The 18,985-nt window shown below is 36.4% G+C and overlaps 3 protein-coding genes across 3 annotated transcripts; 1 reads left to right on the forward strand and 2 right to left on the reverse strand.

Moving 5' to 3' along the window:
* Nucleotides 1–1,634: 1,634 nt before the first annotated feature.
* Nucleotides 1,635–2,429, reverse strand: LOC306848677 (hemoglobin subunit beta-like). Its single transcript, XM_079383366.1, has 3 exons — nucleotides 2,281–2,429; nucleotides 1,970–2,192; nucleotides 1,635–1,860 (listed from the first exon to the last, which is right to left on the reverse strand). Exons 1-3 carry the CDS (start codon nucleotides 2,370–2,372, stop codon nucleotides 1,732–1,734), a joined length of 444 nt encoding a protein of 147 aa, XP_079239492.1. The 5' UTR covers nucleotides 2,373–2,429; the 3' UTR covers nucleotides 1,635–1,731.
* A 1,324-nt stretch (nucleotides 2,430–3,753) lies between these two features.
* On the forward strand, nucleotides 3,754–4,357 carry LOC306848278 (hemoglobin embryonic subunit alpha-like; the record flags this gene model as incomplete). Its single annotated transcript, XM_079382733.1, has 3 exons — nucleotides 3,754–3,848; nucleotides 3,928–4,135; nucleotides 4,229–4,357. 3 exons carry the CDS (start codon nucleotides 3,754–3,756, stop codon nucleotides 4,355–4,357), a joined length of 432 nt encoding a protein of 143 aa, XP_079238859.1.
* A 3,104-nt stretch (nucleotides 4,358–7,461) lies between these two features.
* On the reverse strand, nucleotides 7,462–8,256 carry LOC306848320 (hemoglobin subunit beta-like). The gene is made up of 3 exons (XM_079382791.1): nucleotides 8,108–8,256; nucleotides 7,797–8,019; nucleotides 7,462–7,687 (listed from the first exon to the last, which is right to left on the reverse strand). Exons 1-3 carry the CDS (start codon nucleotides 8,197–8,199, stop codon nucleotides 7,559–7,561), a joined length of 444 nt encoding a protein of 147 aa, XP_079238917.1. The 5' UTR covers nucleotides 8,200–8,256; the 3' UTR covers nucleotides 7,462–7,558.
* Between the last annotated feature and the right edge of the window lie 10,729 nt (nucleotides 8,257–18,985).

The following is an 18,985-nucleotide window of genomic DNA, read 5'->3' on the forward strand; positions in this document are numbered from 1 at the left end:
GAAAGAAGGCAGAACTATTATTCTCGCTGTAGTATTGTTGCTGCAGCCGGCGCCATGCGTGGGGAGACGCTGTGTTTCGTTGTAAAAGAAAGTACTTTGTTTGGGCTTCCAAAAGAGGACACAACTAGAAATCAGTGGTTAAGTTGTATTTACAACACTGTTTCAGAGGAGTACAACCCAAATATTAGAGTGTGTGCAGCGCATTTTAACGGAGGACTATTTCCTGAACTTGGGAGTAGCCTGCCAGCTGCACAAAGGCTGTTTCTATAAAGTGGGGCAATTCCAACTTGTCAAGGACAGTCTGGCGTTTTTGACTCACAGCCTGTAAATCCATTTTATTTAAAGAATTTGCCACTGATGATTCAAACGCGAGTTTTGAGCAGAGTAGGGCGCTGTCTGTCGTTTCTCTGATCACAAATGCAGACATGGTAATATTTACGCGGCGCGATGCAACACAAGTGTTGACAAATACAAAACTGATATAAAAACACATTTGTTAATGAAACCATACTATTTGAACTTCTTTGTACGCAGATTTGAACTGTTTGGTCACACTGGATCCGAACTGGGGCTCCTCACCTCTCAAAGTAGCCAGTCTCAGTACTCCGTGAGCTACCGAACAAATCTACCCTCTCTGAAAACCCATAGATATGAAGCTGGATATATGCGATGCTAACGTACAAAAGCATAATTTGTCAAATCTCCCGGCATATTAATATAGTTTTGAAGTCATAGCATGATATTCTTCAAGTAATTGTGCGAAAATTATGCTTTTTTTAATCGAAACTGTAAATTTGTGTGAAAAGGAATAAAAGGTGTCGGAGCTGCCTATCCTATAGTGTTCATTTCTTTTGGAAACTGCAGTGATATGTATACTTATTGGTACATATAACGCGTCTTGCTAAAAAAAGTGCACCCAGGTACATAAATGCCATGAGACCAGGTAGCAGAAAAACGATGCAAGCTTCGGATCTTCTATGTTTCTCTATGGCGCTGAAAACGAAAGATGTCTGAGCTCCGCTCCCCGTGCTACTGATACTCCGCTAACATTGGCTAGTCTGCGTTCGAGGGGAGGGGCTTACCGATAGGTCAATTATTAAATTATTAAATCAAATTCATATGAATAAAACTTGAAATAGGCCTGAAGCTATCTGTCTTTATTAAAGTTTTAATGATAGTCTATGAATGAAAGAGGTAGGCTAATCAGATACGAACGAACTTGGTGCCTATTTTAATAAAAGATGATCAGTTAGGTTACACCAAAGGCTTGTTTTGTTTTCAAATCAAAAGCCGGCTGCAGATACATTCGTTAATTCATGCGAATATACATACACACACACACATATACTTGAATTTGTGGTTTACGGGGACTCTCCATATGTGTAATGGATTGTATACTGTACAAACCGTATTTTCTATTGCCCTACACCTAAACCACCCTTTACAGGAAACTACTGGCAATTTTTGAATTTCATAAAACACCGTTTTGTATGTTTTTTAAGCGTTTTGGAAGTCTCCATATTTACATTGTAGTACCCATGTCATTATAAACATGTGTGTCCTGGTAAACCACACACACACAAACACACACACACACACACACACACACACACACACATAGTACACTGCATATTGAATAATTAAACATTTATTTGCTTCAGCTCAGAAGAACACATTTTTTGTTTAAACATCATGTGATCCTCTGTGTAACAGTCAAAGCAGGTTTTGTTTCTAGTGGTACTGTCTTTGAAGGGAGTTGATCGCGACGGCGAGGAACTTCTGAAAAGCGGCCTGGACCTCAGGGGTGAATGCAGCGCCCAGTTGTGCAGCAACAACGACGGTCAAGCAGTCACCCAAAAGCTGTGGGAGGACACAAGTGTAGTGTCATGGACAGAAGGGATGCATGAACACTGAAGTCAGAACAAAGCTTAGTAATAAACATTCTTTTGTAATCCAGGTGTCAACTTACCCTGAAGTTGTCAGGATCTACGTGGAGCTTCTCGGAGTGCAGCACACTCAGTTCAGCATAGGTGCCTTTGATGTTGTCCATGTTCTTCACGGCTTTTTCAAGGCCTTTCAGCACGACTATACCGTGAGCAGCAATCATGGGGTTTCCCATGATGGCAGCGGCATTGTACAGGACTCCAAACTTGCCGAAGTACCGCTGGGTCCAGGGGTAAACGATAAGACATCTACAAACCAGAACGAGGAGAAAGAGCATTTTATTAGAGCACAGTAAACTAGTTGTCCGCTTATCGTGTAATTGCCAGGACTCAATACCTTGCCAGAGCTTGCGGACCAACGACGTCGTAGTTCATATTGGAAAAGATGTCCTGGATGGTGGCCCTCTCAAATTCAGTCCACTCAACCATGTTTCCGACTTTAGATGTTCAGACAAAGTGCCTTAAACAGAAGCTAAAGAGTGCTGTGAAGAAAGAGTTTCGTTGCGGTGCTTTTAAATGCGCTTCATCACTCCACCCCTTGGCAGGCTATTGGGTGTCATGTTTGTGGGTTGGATCAACCAAGATCAACCAATACCACCCTAAAGATGCATATCATAGCCTACTTTATCCCTTCTAATATCCACAAAGATTAATTCTAACAATATGCCTCGATTAAAATAATAATAATAAGAAGAAGACGAAGAAGAAAATAGAAACCACAATAAGCCGAGTCTATACTCTATTTTTAACTTATTTTAACGTGTTTAATTTGTTAAGGACCAATTATTTAAATCGGATGATATAGCACATAATAAATACGCTACATATGATAGAACATTTTATTAACAGGGAATTCTGAACATTGAAATTAGTTTTAGTATTGTTGAACTGTGCGTTCCATAATTATCCACAAGTGTTTTAAGTAGCCTACCACAAAAAACTATTAAGTAAATACATGCAATTTCTTCGTATATTTATTTTAGTTGCCTGCTAAACAAATAATGAACAATAATACCTTTAAATAGTTAATACATTACATTTATTTAATAAAGACAATAAGTACTTTTGTTCCAGTACCCAGAAGTTGAAACACTCATCTTTAGTGCTTTAAAGTAGCGTTACCAACAAATTTCAAATGTTTCAAGAATCTTTAAAGATATTATTGAACAAAAATGAATTAAATTCAGTTCAGTTTATTCTTTATCATAAACAAACTAATTTGCTACTCAACACCTAAGAGTTAAATAGCCTATAGTTCATCAGTAGCCTAAATAACTGAACAACTGATAAAGAGTTCAATAATAGTTTTACATTAAATACATTATAATTTGAAATTAATTAATGTAATTATTAACCATCTGTCGAATGAATAACTCCTATAAACGTTTTGCTTTTTTTGTTTTGTTTGTTTTACTGCGAAACTACAACTTTCCACACAAAGAGCAATTAAAAAATGTAGTGAACCTAGGGACAATTCTGATGTAGGCCACAGCAACTGACTCCACAATTATTATTAACTGAGTATGAAGTTCATTAATGAGTAAGCTATTAATAAAAATGAGTGAGTTACTCACTGATTTGTTTTTACGTTTGTACTATGAGCTGTTTTTAACGGTTTACTGAATTGCTGAAAAAAGACAGAGTATGTCTTGAGAAAAACTGGAACCTTTTGGCACTCTTCCACAGGCTGATAAGTCATCGTTGGGGGTGAGAGGAGGGTCTTGGGTGTATCTTCCTGGTGACAGTATAAAACCGCCAGCCCTCTTGCCAACAGACTACAGAAGTTTGCTGCAAAAGTCATCCTTCCACAATGAGTCTCTCTGCCAAAGACAAAGCTGCCGTCAAAGACCTTTGGTCCAAGGTCTCAGCAAAGGCTGATGCCATTGGTAATGATGCTCTTTCTAGGTAAGGTTATTAATCTAAGCTAAGTCATAATATTTTCTTCGAGCATAGATCTGCCATTCAATTCACTGTGTCTGTCTAGGATGTTGGTGGTCTACCCACAGACCAAAACCTATTTCTCTCACTGGAAAGACCTGAGCCCCGGCTCTGCCCCAGTGAGGAAGCACGGGAAGACCGTGATGAGCGGCGTTGCTGAGGCTGTCAGCAAAATCGATGACCTTACCTCTGGGCTCTTGAACCTCAGCGAGCTTCATGCTTTCCAGCTGCGTGTTGACCCCGCCAATTTCAAGGTAAGTGCAACGAATTCATCTTTAGTCAATTCCGATTCTCTCGTACTCTCGCAAAGTCACGGTAACCTCGTTTGTTTCCTGTGTTTGTCATAGATTCTGTCCCACAACATCCTCGTGGTTCTGGCCGCTATGTTCCCCAACGATTTCACCCCAGAGGCCCATGTTGCTATGGACAAGTTCCTCAGTGCTTTGGCTCTGGCTCTGGCCGAGAAGTACAGATAAACGCATATTATTGTGATGAAGTCGGACTGCATCAAACCAGATGGATGCCTGTATAAACATTCTGTCTTATGATGCAATAAATGATTATAAAAAACATTAACTAAACATATTTGGTGCATGTTTTTGTTATACACATGTCAGTGTTTTAAAAACACCTTAACATGAGGATAACTATGCGAATGATGAAAGTCTCACATCAGAATACAAATATCTGCAACTATTTCGTTCATTCTACAGAACAACCAGCCAATGAACATGGAAGTAAAGATGGTTTATCTTGTTGGCACAAATCAAACATAAGTTACCAATCACACAAACAAACAAGCAAATAAATAATATTTAAAACCTTTAAATAAACAAGCATATTGCTAAATAATTTCTCAACCTAAGCATAAATGGATGCAGAGGTGTAAAGCACTAGTAGTAATTGAACTTCATTGGTCCGCTTAGTGCTTTTGGAGGGTTTTACAACTGTTGAAATTTAAATCCTTCGACGTATGCAAGAAAGAGCATATTTCACTGATCATAATTATATACCCGCTTATTAAAAATATATATATGCTAGTTACTTATTTCGTAAAAAAAAAATGTTGCGTACTTTTTTACACTTGCAAATTTAAATAGGCTATAAATAAACTAGTTCCTCTAAACACAAACAAATGTGGAAACATTTCCGCTCAAATGTTTGAGATACTTTGACTTTTAATTGAATAAATTACAATGACTAAATTTAATTTGCTCAATTTGGCCTCAATTATGAACTTTTGGAATCTAGCAAATGGGGCGTTTCTCACTGGGTAAATCTAAAAAAAATATTTCTATAAAAAACGTTCTATATGTAGTTTTGTATTCATTATTTTATTTACGTTATATTTTGATAAGGGGGTTAAATATGAATTAGTCTATTATACTAATAATTACATATATTATATAGCCTATATATAATACATATAATTACTAATTATATAATTATAATTACTAAAAAAACTGAATGCAGCAAAGAACACTTAAAACACTTTAGTAGTACACTAATTATTAATTAGTGCATAATACAAAAGAGTTTCAAGTGTTCTTTGCTGCATTCAGTTTTGTTTTGTTTTTATTTAGAAATGTCTGTTTTGATTTATGCATTTATTTGGTTAATTTATTCATTCGTTTCTTTTATTTATCTATTTAATGATTTATTTAAGATAATCAAAGACTTGAAGTGACTGCTTTGCGAATCAACACTCCTACCATCATAAAACTCATTGTTAAAGTAACGGACTATTCTTTAAAGGGGTCATATAATGCGATTTCAAGTTTTCCTTTCTCTTTGGAGAGTTACAAGCTGATTGAGCTGCCTGAAGATGCAAAGACTAAAGTCTCAAAACCAAAGAGATATTCTTTATAATAGTTAAGACTCGACCCACATGTCTACGTCATGGTGTGGGGAGATTTGCAAAACACAGCCCAAACATATACACAATGAAAGAAGGCAGAACTATTATTCTCGCTGTAGTATTGTTGCTGCAGCCGGCGCCATGCGTGGGGAGACGCTGTGTTTCGTTGTAAAAGAAAGTACTTTGTTTGGACTTCCAAAAGAGGACACAACTAGAAATCAGTGGTTAAGTTGTATTTACAACACTGTTTCAGAGGAGTACAACCCAAATATTAGAGTGTGTGCAGCGCATTTTAACGGAGGACTATTTCCTGAACTTGGGAGTAGCCTGCCAGCTGCACAAAGGCTGTTTCTATAAAGTGGGGCAATTCCAACTTGTCAAGGACAGTCTGGCGTTTTTGACTCACAGCCTGTAAATCCATTTTATTTAAAGAATTTGCCACTGATGATTCAAACGCGAGTTTTGAGCAGAGTAGGGCGCTGTCTGTCGTTTCTCTGATCACAAATGCAGACATGGTAATATTTACGCGGCGCGATGCAACACAAGTGTTGACAAATACAAAACTGATATAAAAACACATTTGTTAATGAAACCATACTATTTGAACTTCTTTGTACGCAGATTTGAACTGTTTGGTCACACTGGATCCGAACTGGGGCTCCTCACCTCTCAAAGTAGCCAGTCTCAGTACTCCGTGAGCTACCGAACAAATCTACCCTCTCTGAAAACCCATAGATATGAAGCTGGATATATGCGATGCTAACGTACAAAAGCATAATTTGTCAAATCTCCCGGCATATTAATATAGTTTTGAAGTCATAGCATGATATTCTTCAAGTAATTGTGCGAAAATTATGCTTTTTTTAATCGAAACTGTAAATTTGTGTGAAAAGGAATAAAAGGTGTCGGAGCTACTGCCTATCCTATAGTGTTCATTTCTTTTGGAAACTGCAGTGATATGTATACTTATTGGTACATATAACGCGTCTTGCTAAAAAAAGTGCACCCAGGTACATAAATGCCATGAGACCAGGTAGCAGAAAAACGATGCAAGCTTCGGATCTTCTATGTTTCTCTATGGCGCTGAAAACGAAAGATGTCTGAGCTCCGCTCCCCGTGCTACTGATACTCCACTAACATTGGCTAGTCTGCGTTCGAGGGGAGGGGCTTACCGATAGGTCAATTATTAAATTATTAAATCAAATTCATATGAATAAAACTTGAAATAGGCCTGAAGCTATCTGTCTTTATTAAAGTTTTAATGATAGTCTATGAATGAAAGAGGTAGGCTAATCAGATACGAACGAACTTGGTGCCTATTTTAATAAAAGATGATCAGTTAGGTTACACCAAAGGCTTGTTTTGTTTTCAAATCAAAAGCCGGCTGCAGATACATTCGTTAATTCATGCGAATATACATACACACACACACATATACTTGAATTTGTGGTTTACGGGGACTCTCCATATGTGTAATGGATTGTATACTGTACAAACCGTATTTTCTATTGCCCTACACCTAAACCACCCTTTACAGGAAACTACTGGCAATTTTTGAATTTCATAAAACACCGTTTTGTATGTTTTTTAAGCGTTTTGGAAGTCTCCATATTTACATTGTAGTACCCATGTCATTATAAACATGTGTGTCCTGGTAAACCACACACACACAAACACACACACACACACACACACACACACACACACAGTACACTGCATATTGAATAATTAAACATTTATTTGCTTCAGCTCAGAAGAACACATTTTTTGTTTAAACATCATGTGATCCTCTGTGTAACAGTCAAAGCAGGTTTTGTTTCTAGTGGTACTGTCTTTGAAGGGAGTTGATCGCGACGGCGAGGAACTTCTGAAAAGCGGCCTGGACCTCAGGGGTGAATGCAGCGCCCAGTTGTGCAGCAACAACGACGGTCAAGCAGTCACCCAAAAGCTGTGGGAGGACACAAGTGTAGTGTCATGGACAGAAGGGATGCATGAACACTGAAGTCAGAACAAAGCTTAGTAATAAACATTCTTTTGTAATCCAGGTGTCAACTTACCCTGAAGTTGTCAGGATCTACGTGGAGCTTCTCGGAGTGCAGCACACTCAGTTCAGCATAGGTGCCTTTGATGTTGTCCATGTTCTTCACGGCTTTTTCAAGGCCTTTCAGCACGACTATACCGTGAGCAGCAATCATGGGGTTTCCCATGATGGCAGCGGCATTGTACAGGACTCCAAACTTGCCGAAGTACCGCTGGGTCCAGGGGTAAACGATAAGACATCTACAAACCAGAACGAGGAGAAAGAGCATTTTATTAGAGCACAGTAAACTAGTTGTCCGCTTATCGTGTAATTGCCAGGACTCAATACCTTGCCAGAGCTTGCGGACCAACGACGTCGTAGTTCATATTGGAAAAGATGTCCTGGATGGTGGCCCTCTCAAATTCAGTCCACTCAACCATGTTTCCGACTTTAGATGTTCAGACAAAGTGCCTTAAACAGAAGCTAAAGAGTGCTGTGAAGAAAGAGTTTCGTTGCGGTGCTTTTAAATGCGCTTCATCACTCCACCCCTTGGCAGGCTATTGGGTGTCATGTTTGTGGGTTGGATCAACCACGTCCACCCAAAAGATGCATATCTTAGCCTACTTCTATCTTCTGCAAAGACTAAACTTAAGCAGTTAATTCTAACAATATTTTGCTGATATTAAAAATATGGAAATAACAATAGGCCTAATGAGACTATGAATTCTGTTCATAACTTATTTTAATATGGCAACGTTTTTATTGAACAATTGTTGTAATCGGATGATATCGATTGCATATAGACATAAGTAATATAATACATATGGTAGATTATTTTTTATACATAGGGAATTCTGAACAGAGAAATTTGACTTCATATACGTGTTATCATATATATATCTGACAAGAGAAACCCTTTTTCTCATTTAGGAAAATTGCTTTTCTCCCCCGTGAGAGTTGCAAGCTGCGACATGTTTACCACATCGAACACATGACTTCTGTATTTGACATTTCAGGTTCCTTAATCCAAATAAATCTGAATAATTTAGGCCTATCGAAAATTCTGTAATGTAATTAAAAGAGGCGACATCTCAGTAGCCCATAGGCTACTATAAAAAAGTAGCCTGCATTGTGCAAGGTGCGTAGAACTTTTTACAGTACCAAATCTGCAAATAAAGACAATTTTGCTTTATATTCTAATTATATTCTTGGCAGGCGAGGTAATGTGTAATAGGCTATAACACGTCTAGACCAGGGATCCTCAAATCTGGCCCACTCCTGCAGAGTTTAGCTCTAACCCTAATCAAACACACCTGAGTTGGAGCTAAACTCTGCAGCAGATTGGCCCTCCGGGGAAAGATTTGAATAACTCTGGTCTAGACCGTTAAAGTCTTGCTTCACAGAACGACGTCTTTTAGTGACCCCTGCCGTCCATATGTCTTAACTTGGTTAATATAGGCCTAACAAATTTAACCAGTCCACCACTTTAATCGGCAGGGGGCCCCAATGTCTATCAATTTCAATTTAAGTGTGCTTTACCGACATGACAAACTGCACTTTTGTATTGCCAAAGGAATGGCAGCTAGGCTGCGTACAAAATGTATGACAGTGCAGGTAGGCTACTTAATGTTTACAAAGAAAAATTGGTGCAAAATTAAATTAAATCAAATTAAATAACAGATAAAACTAGAAATAAAATGTCGTGTAAAATATTAACAGAATAACAGAATGAAGGAGTAATCTACAGTTTAACGACATATGAGGGAAACATCAAGTCAGCGCGGATCATTCATTGTCTCTTACATTTTGGCAGGCAGAAGACGTATTGTTCTGCTAACACACAGCAGTCCCTGTGTTCTCAGCTGGAAGGGCAGTTTTCACTGTTTGACGTGCAGTTTGAAATGTGAGGTATATGCACTTTATATTTTGATAGAATATTGTCAGAATATCTATGCATTTTGTGCATCGTTATCGAAAGTGCAGCTCTGTCTCAGTTTTGTTTTGATCACAGACAGAGTCACAGATAATATGTATTATTTTGATGTGAGGCAGAGTGTGAAAACAGCTCTTGTGGGGAGGGAGTTTGCAGGGTTAATTTCTAATGAGTATTTTTCATAGCTAATGTTTTGTAAAGAATGCCCCCCCCCCCCCTTTATTGGTACATTTTCAATTATTAAAAAATTTTCAATTTCAAAAATACAGTTTAAATAGCATTCTAACATGACTATATTATAAAGAAAGGGGATCAGAATAAAAGTAAGAAACTATCAAAATAAAAGATACAATCAATTATTAGTAAACCAAGAATGATTTAAAATAGTTGTCTAATTAAAAGAGTTTTAAAAATCTCTCTCTGTTTCAATTCCATTTTTATTTGATTAACATTCTGAATTTGGTCTCTAATGGATATATTGGAATATGAAAATAAAATACCTTTTGTTATATAGTCTAAATAGACGCCTACATTTGTATTATTATATAGTCTACACTTGTAACCTTTATCAATGTCACTGTTAGGCTTATGTTAGCCTAATACAAGTAGGCCTTTATGATAGTTTTATCATACTAGACCTTTTTGTACAGTGGCCTAGAGAGCTCAACGCACGCTGCAAATAGAAAAAAACACTTGCAAATTAAGAAAACAAGTTAATCAATTTGACAACACACATCCTACAAATGCTCACAACACAACCAAACAAAGAAACGCACTGCAAATAGAAAAAAAGACCTGCAAATTAAGAAAACAAATTCATCAATTCGACAACACATGTGCTGCAAATGCTCACAACACAAACAAACATAAAAACACGTTTTTTTATTTGTTTGCGTTGTGAGCATTTTTGCAACACCTTGGGCCTGTACCATGAAGCAGGTTTAGCTGGCTAGCCAGGTAAGTTTCAGTTTAGTTTGCACCAATCCTGGGTTTTAGATATGAAAGTGGCTTGGCTTTTAGCTGTGTTCATTGCCATAGTAACTTACACTCCACGCTAACCTGCTCTGGGGAAGGATATGTTCTGGGTTTGAGATCTCAAACTGAAATTGGACCAATCAGATGTGAGCAAAGTGACACATGTCTGACACACAAAAAAGTCACTCCCCCAGTTTCTCTTCCTACAAATTAAAGGCCGCTATGAAGTACCTTAAAAATAAAAAATAAAAATGTCTGGCTTTAATGATAATTAGAATTTACATATGATTTATATAATTATAATATGATTTATATTATTATTACACACAAGCACTTTTAGTTTAACAATTATTATAAAACATTTATTTTAAATGAATATTAATATATACAGATCATATGTAATATAAATAAGTGGTAGAATAGATAACGCTTTAAAAATGGCTACATGTGACCTTACATGTTTGAGTCTCTATATACTATATAACTAACTTCCTCACCATAGCACAGAAACTGCACTTGTTAAAATTTCAAATGACTTACTTCTTGCTTCAGACCAAGGCTGCATCTCATTGATGGTATTACTTGATCTTAGTGCTGCGTTCGACACTATAGACCATGACACACTCATAGATCGATTACAAAACTAAACTGGTATTGAAGGGCGGGCTTTAGGATGGTTTAGATTCGATCGCTACCACTTTGTTCATTTAAATGGGGAGTCATCTCAATTATCCCCAGTAAAGTATGGAGTACCACAAGGATCTGTCCTAGGTCCTCTGCTATTTTCAATATACATGTTGCCCTTTGGTAATATCGTTAGAAAATACGGGATTAGTTTTCATTGTTATGCTGATGATACTCAACTATATATCTCAACAAGACCAGATGAAACTTCTCAACTATCTAAGCTAATAGATTGTGTAAAAAATTTAAAAGATTGGATGACCAATAATTTCCTCCTATTAAATTCAGATAAGACAGATATTACTTATTGGACCAAAACACATTACACAGAATCTCTTGGATGTACTGTTATGGGAAAATCATATTTCCCATGTTACAAAAACAGCATTCTTCCATCTTAGAAACATTGCCAAGCTTCGAAACATGCTACCTGTTTCTGATGCAGAAAAGCTAGTTCATGCATTCATGACCTCTAGACTGTACTATTGTAATGCACTGCTAGGTGGTTGTCCTGCATCTTCAATAAACAAGCTACAGATAATCCAAAATGCAGCGGCTAGAGTTCTTACCAGGTCAAGAAAATATGATCATATTACCCCAATTTTACAGTCTCTGCACTGGCTACCTATTCAGTTCCTTATCATTTACAAAATATTATTACTTGCCTATAAGGCCCTAAATGGTTTAGCTCCTGCGTACCTAACTTGTCTTCTACCACGCTATAATCCAACCCGCTCCCTAAGGTCGCAAAACTCTGGACTTTTGGTAGTACCTAGGATAGCAAAGTCCACTAAAGGAGGTAGAGCTTTTTCACATTTGGCTCCCAAACTCTGGAATAGCCTTCCTGATAACATTCGGGGTTCAGACACACTCTCTCTGTTTAAATCTAGATTAAAGACACATCTCTTTAGCCAAGCATACACATAATGCATCTTATAATCTTGTACTGCAGTTATATCTGATCAAATGTACATTATTATTATTCTTTAGCTTGGGTTGAACAAATCATTTTTGCTTAGATGGAACAGCAGCTACGCTAATTATGTCTCTATTTGTTTCTCTGTTTCTGATTAACATCCCGTGGTAACTAGGAATGACAGAAGCTTCAGTCTGGATCCAACCCTTAAATGATCTGAGATGACCGAACACCTGAGAAAAGATAATGCCAACCCCTCAGAGGACCTCAGAGGATGCCAAAGCTCAGACAACATACAGAATTACCAAATTTTGCCATAAGTTAAATATATTAAGGTTCTGCAATATATAAATATATTGTGGAAACTTAATTTCCTGTAGAACTGCTTTGCAACGATTTGTATCGTAAAAAGCGCTATACAAATAAACGTGAACATGAACTTGAAATAGTAGACCATCCGGGGACTTTTGGCATACTCTTTTCAGCATACTATGCTTTGGGACACACTCATTATGATCTCACATACTATTTAGGATGGATAGTATGAACATTGGGACGCAGGGTATCTTTTGATTCTTTTTCTTCTTCACTTGGGTTTTTTTTTTTTTTTTTAATTCTGTACAGAAGATGTATACGAGCGCCCCCTACCATATAACAATGAAAACACGGATTCTTGGAGCACAAGTATAGCTCAAATATATTTTGACGTTTTCTAAATATAAGTCAAGTATACTTAAATGTCATTTTAAGCATATTTCTGTGAAGTACATAAAGCCCGTTTCCGAGAAGTACATAAAAAGTAAACTAAAAGTAGCATATACTTCTTTTCTTTTTTTAGTTTAAAAGAAGTATACTAATAGCACACTTGAATAAACTTCTTTTTCGTAAGGAGATGCACAACAGTTCTTCTGTTTTTAAGGTAATATTTTAATTTTCACAGTTTTGCAAAATCAACAATATTGTGTCTAATATATGCCACAAAATTAACTTCTTATTGAATTGTTATCAATATCACAATTGTTATAAATATTACATTTGCAAAGGCAGTGTTAAAAAAATGCTGGGAAATCACTTCTCGCAGACTAGTCCTACATTAGTGATTACTGATGATAGACTGTTTGAAAAAAAAAGTCTCGTTTTAGAGAAGAAAGCTGCTTCATAGTAACGACTTTCTACTTCGAGGACCTTGATAGAAATGTAGTGGAGAGAAAAGGATTAAGTTTGTCTTTCAAATATAGAGAAGTTAAAGTCATAAGTTGCAAAAAAATAAAAATAAATAAATAAAAAACATTCTAAAGTAAAGTACAGGGCTGCGTTTCCCGATAACACTGTCTCTTAGCGCGCTACGAAGACTCTAAAGGTATGCCTTAACTAAAGGTGTACCATTTCTAGGCGTGCTCCCCGAATTATTCCTTAGGATATACTTAAGATATACCTTCTTACGTGTGACGTTCCCCGGTGCTGTCCATGGCGGTGGTGCTGAATTGGTTGATCTCAATGGCTCGAGAATCGATTATTCATTTTATGCACATGCTTTTTCACTGCGTTATGTGAGAAAGCGGTGTTCTTTATAAAAGAAGTGTTGATTTTAAATAAAGACACGGAAATCTTTCCTGTTAGGAAAAACCACAAAACCAGTCTTAAGTCCCTGGGGTATATTTGTAGCAATAGCCAAAAATACATTGTATGGGTCAAAATTATCGATTTTTCTTTTATGCCAAGATATTAAGTAAAGATCATGTTCCATGAAGATATTTTGTAAATTTCTTACCGAAAAATATATCAAAACTTCATTTTTGATTAGTAATATACATTGCTAAGAACTTAATTTGGACAACTTTAAGGCAATTTTCTCAATATTTAGATTTTTATGGACCCTCAGATTCCAGATTTTCAAATAGTCCAAATATTGTTCTATACACTCTTAGAAGAAAAGGTTCTATATAGAACCTTAAAAGGTTCTAACAGGCGCTGCATATTTGGAACCCCTAAAAGGTTCTATATAGAACCCTTTTTAAGGGTTCAATCAAAAGAACCCTTTAGGGTTCTTTCTAACCAGGAAAAAGGTTCTATATGTGTTCCTGTGTTCCAAAATTTTTGTTTTGTTTTAATTAAATTTTAAGGCTTAAACAGCTCATATAACTAATTTATCACTAGAAAAACTGAAATATCCATAAGCATAACACATCAAGGTTTTGTGTGATCATTTAAGATCTAATTTTTATTAGCATTTACTGTGACAAGCAATATATAACACAGCCATTCATAGTGCAACAATTACAGAGATTAACATAAATCCATATTTATTTATTCATACTTATATTTTATCAAATATTTTATCAAAATAATTTTTACCTGTCTAAAATAGCACTCTCCATTTTAGAAATATTATTTTTTCAACCCCTCTCCACCTTACTCACCCATCCAACATGTCAGTCACAAATATATGTTGATTGCTAAGAAACCACAAAAAAAGAACAACAACTAAATGGAATGTTAACTTGCACAAATAAATAAACTTAAAGTTAACTTGCAAAAAAAATATTATTATTATTTTTTAAAATGCATAAGTAAAGTTAGAATGTGAAAAGTTTTTCATCAAATAGTACCGGTATATTAATGACACTCTTATTTTGCATCTCACCACCAGGTCATTACCCTTTACCTTAAATAAATGTCAAGTATTTAATCCATGATCCAAGTAAAAACCAAGTAGTCTGACTTTCTTTTTTTTTATTATTTTTGGATGCTGCAACTTTCCCCAATTCTGTAACCCATGAAAGATGGTGAACCACGTTTCTGAAAATGGAGCTAAAAGACTAACTATAGTATTGTTTTTAAATTTATAAGCATTAAATATTAATTTTACATTCACAATAAAACAAAAATTCATAAGCATTTACACAATAAAACCAAAGCACCCACGACAATTTCAGCACTGGGAAGGGCTAAATAGTGCTGATTGAAATGAAGTGATGACTTTTGGATGCTCCATACTGAACAAATAGTAGACAGCAAACAGATACTTCTGGCATCTCTGTGTTATTGGTCAGTGACATATACATTTTGATGCTAACTCTCCTTGCTTGATGATTAGGCTTGACATCCTAAGATGGGGATGCAAGTCAGAGAAGCATTTATTAGAACTATGGAGAGTGCAGTTCAACAGGAGAAAGAAAGGAATCTCTCACAATTAAATCAAATCTTAAAACTTACTTGAATTAGTTAGGAGTGTGGTGTTTTCATCTGTATGTTGATGAACAAACAAGTAATGCTGCACTCCAGAGTCCTGCAGTGATAATGCAAAATATTTATTTATCAATCAATCAATCATAAGAACCTGCATGATAAAAGGTGGAAAATAGAAGAAAAAAAAAGTTATCAGTAAATTCAGATTATCTGATTGATGAGTTTCAGTTGGTACTGTGCGGAAAAATAAATAATGTACCTTTAGTGTTATTGTTTGGCAGCAGGTTGGTCATGTTTCCTCTGACTTCCACTTTTCAACCCTCTGATAAACTGGTGGTAAAACTTTAAAATTGCTCTCTGAGTTAGATGAACATCTACAACAACCAAATACAGCGTGTTTAGAATAATATACAATTACTTCAGCAAAACAAATAATTATATTTTACTACACTATAACTGCAAACACCAAATACTCACAGTTATCCACAGAAAAAATGGAAACATCTCCATCAGCTTCTCTTTTTGTTCTTCTTGGTGTTAATTCATGTTTATAGGCAGTCTGAAGGTGTTTTGACCGAAACTTTGTTTCATCTTTTCCTATAACGTTATGTGTAGGTCCAATACAATCTATAGGCCTATGCTATGTATGTATGTATAATTTTGCAAGTGTGCGAACCTGCAACCTCTTAATGTAGCCTTAACCAGCTACATTAACTGGCTGTTTGGCGTCGCTTGCTTTTGAAAGGGTCATTAATATTATCATGTTCATGTGTATTATGAAGGCCTGGTCGAGCGCTAATGGGGTGGTGATGGGGACAAGTGTCCCGTCCACAAGGCCAATTACTCACGGGACACCCGCAATGGCATAGAAGCCTTGATGTGCCTCCATCACTTCATGCCTGGCTAAAGGCATACATATATAAACGGTGGCATGACAGAGCAGGATGTTTGTGACTGAATGAACACACCACCACACCGAGGTCTTACTCCCATATCCATCCCCAACCACCTCCAGAAAACTCCCAACAGCATAAAAACGGAGAGCCGCCAGCAGCTTAATATTGGGGCTTAGGGGGTAGCTCCATCGAGTTTGTCTTGACAAAGTTGGACCAACAAGATGTAAAAGCTACTGAATTTGCTCCCGTGGCAGGCAACATTTTTGTAGCATTTTATCTTCTGACATGGAAGCCAGGGGACTAAAGTTTTTTTTTTGAAATAGTGCACATACACTTAATGGCTCAGCGGACACAGCTGTCTTTGATTTAGGACAACTATTTGCTGTCTGGCTGCCATATAGTTTGACCAAACTCCCCATCGCATTCATTCCCTTTAAATAGACTCCTGATTATAATGGTTTGCCAGCCGATGTGCCTTTGTATATTATAATGGAAAAACTAACAACCATCATTATAATGACATTTTTATTTTTTGCATAAAAACACTTCAATTAATTGAACACTGGGTGTATTACAACTTTATATTTGTAATATTTATGTGGTTCTTTACTTTGTCTTGCCACAGAATTACAATAGTATCGACTGAAATGTGAAGAAGCTTTTTGCACAGTGGTGGCCACTAGCGGAGTGAACTGTGAATAGCGCTAAGGTATAGCTAAGAGTGGTCCAGACCAACCTTACGAAAGAATGACTTACAGAAGGTATACTTAACTAAGAACGTTTCGGGAAACACGTAACGATAAGGTACAGCTAAAGGGACAACTTAAGAACGACGTAGCGTTAAGAAGGTTTCAGGAAACGCAGCCCTATTCAATAAAAACGTAACAAGAGAAACATATAACATCTACTAGGCTGTTACGGAGAAAAAGAGAGAAAGAGGAGAGCCACCAGTAGTTGAATTTGTCTCGACAAAATCGGACCAACTATCTAGATCTAAAAGCTGTTGAATTTGCTGCCGTGCCGGCATATTTTTTTATTTTTATTTTTTTCTAAAGTTTTAGTAAATAGCTCCGCGGACGGTGTCGTCTTTGATTTTGCACAGCTATTATATTCGAATGAGATGTGAACTGTGACAAGGTATAGCTAAGAGTGGCCCAGACCAACCTTACGAAAGAATGACTTACAGAAGGTATACTTAACTAAGAACGTTTCGGGAAACACGTAACGATAAGGTACAGCTAAAGGTATATACAACTTAAGAACGAGGTAGCGTAAGGAGGTTTCAGGAAACGCAGCCCTGGACATCTCGTCCAAAGATTAGGTGGCCAACATTACAAGTAAGCCGAGCGCATAGTGCAGAGACGAAAACTAATCAAGCGGCTTGCTCCTCCAAATTAGTGTTAAAATAAACAGCTAGCCTAGGCCCACAGCCTGCCCCATCTCGGTTTCCGCAACATAGTTAGCCTAATTAACAAATAAAATCTAAACATTTAGAAAATACTTCGCTTAATGTAATTACAGATATTCATGAAAATTGTGCGAGCCAAATATTTAAAATATTTATTTAAAATATCTTATGACTATTAACGACTACCGTGCAGAAAAAGAAAAGAAAAGAAAGAAAATTTCAGTCTTTCAGATATTTTTACAATAATGTGCCATTTAATACGTATTTTCTCTGCAGGCTCAAAAACATTTTTGATACTTTCAAGAGAGAAAAGGGTGTTCACTGTCTGAATTGTGTGATAAATCGTGATAACGCAGAAATAAAATATCTCTCGAGCCCCAGTGGGCATATTTCGTTTGAAAACAGGAACTAGGCATTTGCTAATTTGTTGTCGCCTTTAGAAATGTATTAACCCAACCTTTTTTTTAATCCCTGAACTGTGTAAATTTGCAGTATTGTTGCTACAACCTGAGTTGTAGGGCTAAAAAAAATGTTTTTACCATTTTACTGAAATAAATTTATAGTGGTTAATAAATGAACCATATCCTCATGTTAAAAAATAGTACGCACAAAAACAGTGTACACACACACACACACAAAGCATAGCTATAACTATAAAACAACGTTTACTAGACACTTTTACAATTGTGGTAAAGTAGCCATATACGCTGTCCTGTTTTGTTCAATCTTTGTGGGTCAAGTAGGCTATAGAAACTGTCAGCCCTCTCTGTTCAGCTCTGATAATTTAATGAAATTTCGACATTTCTATGACAAAAAGCTTATGTGGAATTTATATATCAAATGAGCAAGAACAAGTTGATTTAAGAGCTATTTTTTTATTTTTTTTAGTTCTTTATCCCCCTTGTATGTTTTTTTCTCGTAATTTCTTAATATTTGTGCACAGATAACCTCTACTTTGACTTCAGGAAGAATGGTGTTCATAATAGTGATTTCACGGCTGTGGCTCATTTTTAGTAGATTAAATTCATCCTCGGTCTATTCTACATATAGGCATGTAACAGAATTCATTTTAATTAGTTTTAATTTCATTATTCATCAATTTTAGATAATGTTTTGTTTAAAGCTGTGGTGTAAAAAGTACTGCAAAATTGTATTATAATTGTAGTCAAATTGCAGATATACCGTATGTCGAAACTTTTAATTAATTAAAGGCAAAAATACAGAG

The sequence above is a fragment of the Barbus barbus genome (assembly GCF_936440315.1).
Source record: "Barbus barbus genome assembly, chromosome: 3".
Classification (NCBI taxonomy): Eukaryota; Metazoa; Chordata; class Actinopteri; order Cypriniformes; family Cyprinidae; genus Barbus; species Barbus barbus.

Excerpts from the sequence above, each read along its gene's own strand:
- LOC306848677 (XM_079383366.1), bottom strand. The coding sequence starts at position 2,372 with ATGGTTGAGTGGACTGAATTTGAGAGGGCCACCATCCAGGACATCTTT. Across the intron at positions 2,193-2,280 it reads GGTCCGCAAGCTCTGGCAAG|ATGTCTTATCGTTTACCCCT; the intron begins GTATTGAGTCCT and ends TCTGGTTTGTAG. Across the intron at positions 1,861-1,969 it reads TAGATCCTGACAACTTCAGG|CTTTTGGGTGACTGCTTGAC; the intron begins GTAAGTTGACAC and ends GTCCTCCCACAG.
- LOC306848320 (XM_079382791.1), bottom strand. The coding sequence starts at position 8,199 with ATGGTTGAGTGGACTGAATTTGAGAGGGCCACCATCCAGGACATCTTT. Across the intron at positions 8,020-8,107 it reads GGTCCGCAAGCTCTGGCAAG|ATGTCTTATCGTTTACCCCT; the intron begins GTATTGAGTCCT and ends TCTGGTTTGTAG. Across the intron at positions 7,688-7,796 it reads TAGATCCTGACAACTTCAGG|CTTTTGGGTGACTGCTTGAC; the intron begins GTAAGTTGACAC and ends GTCCTCCCACAG.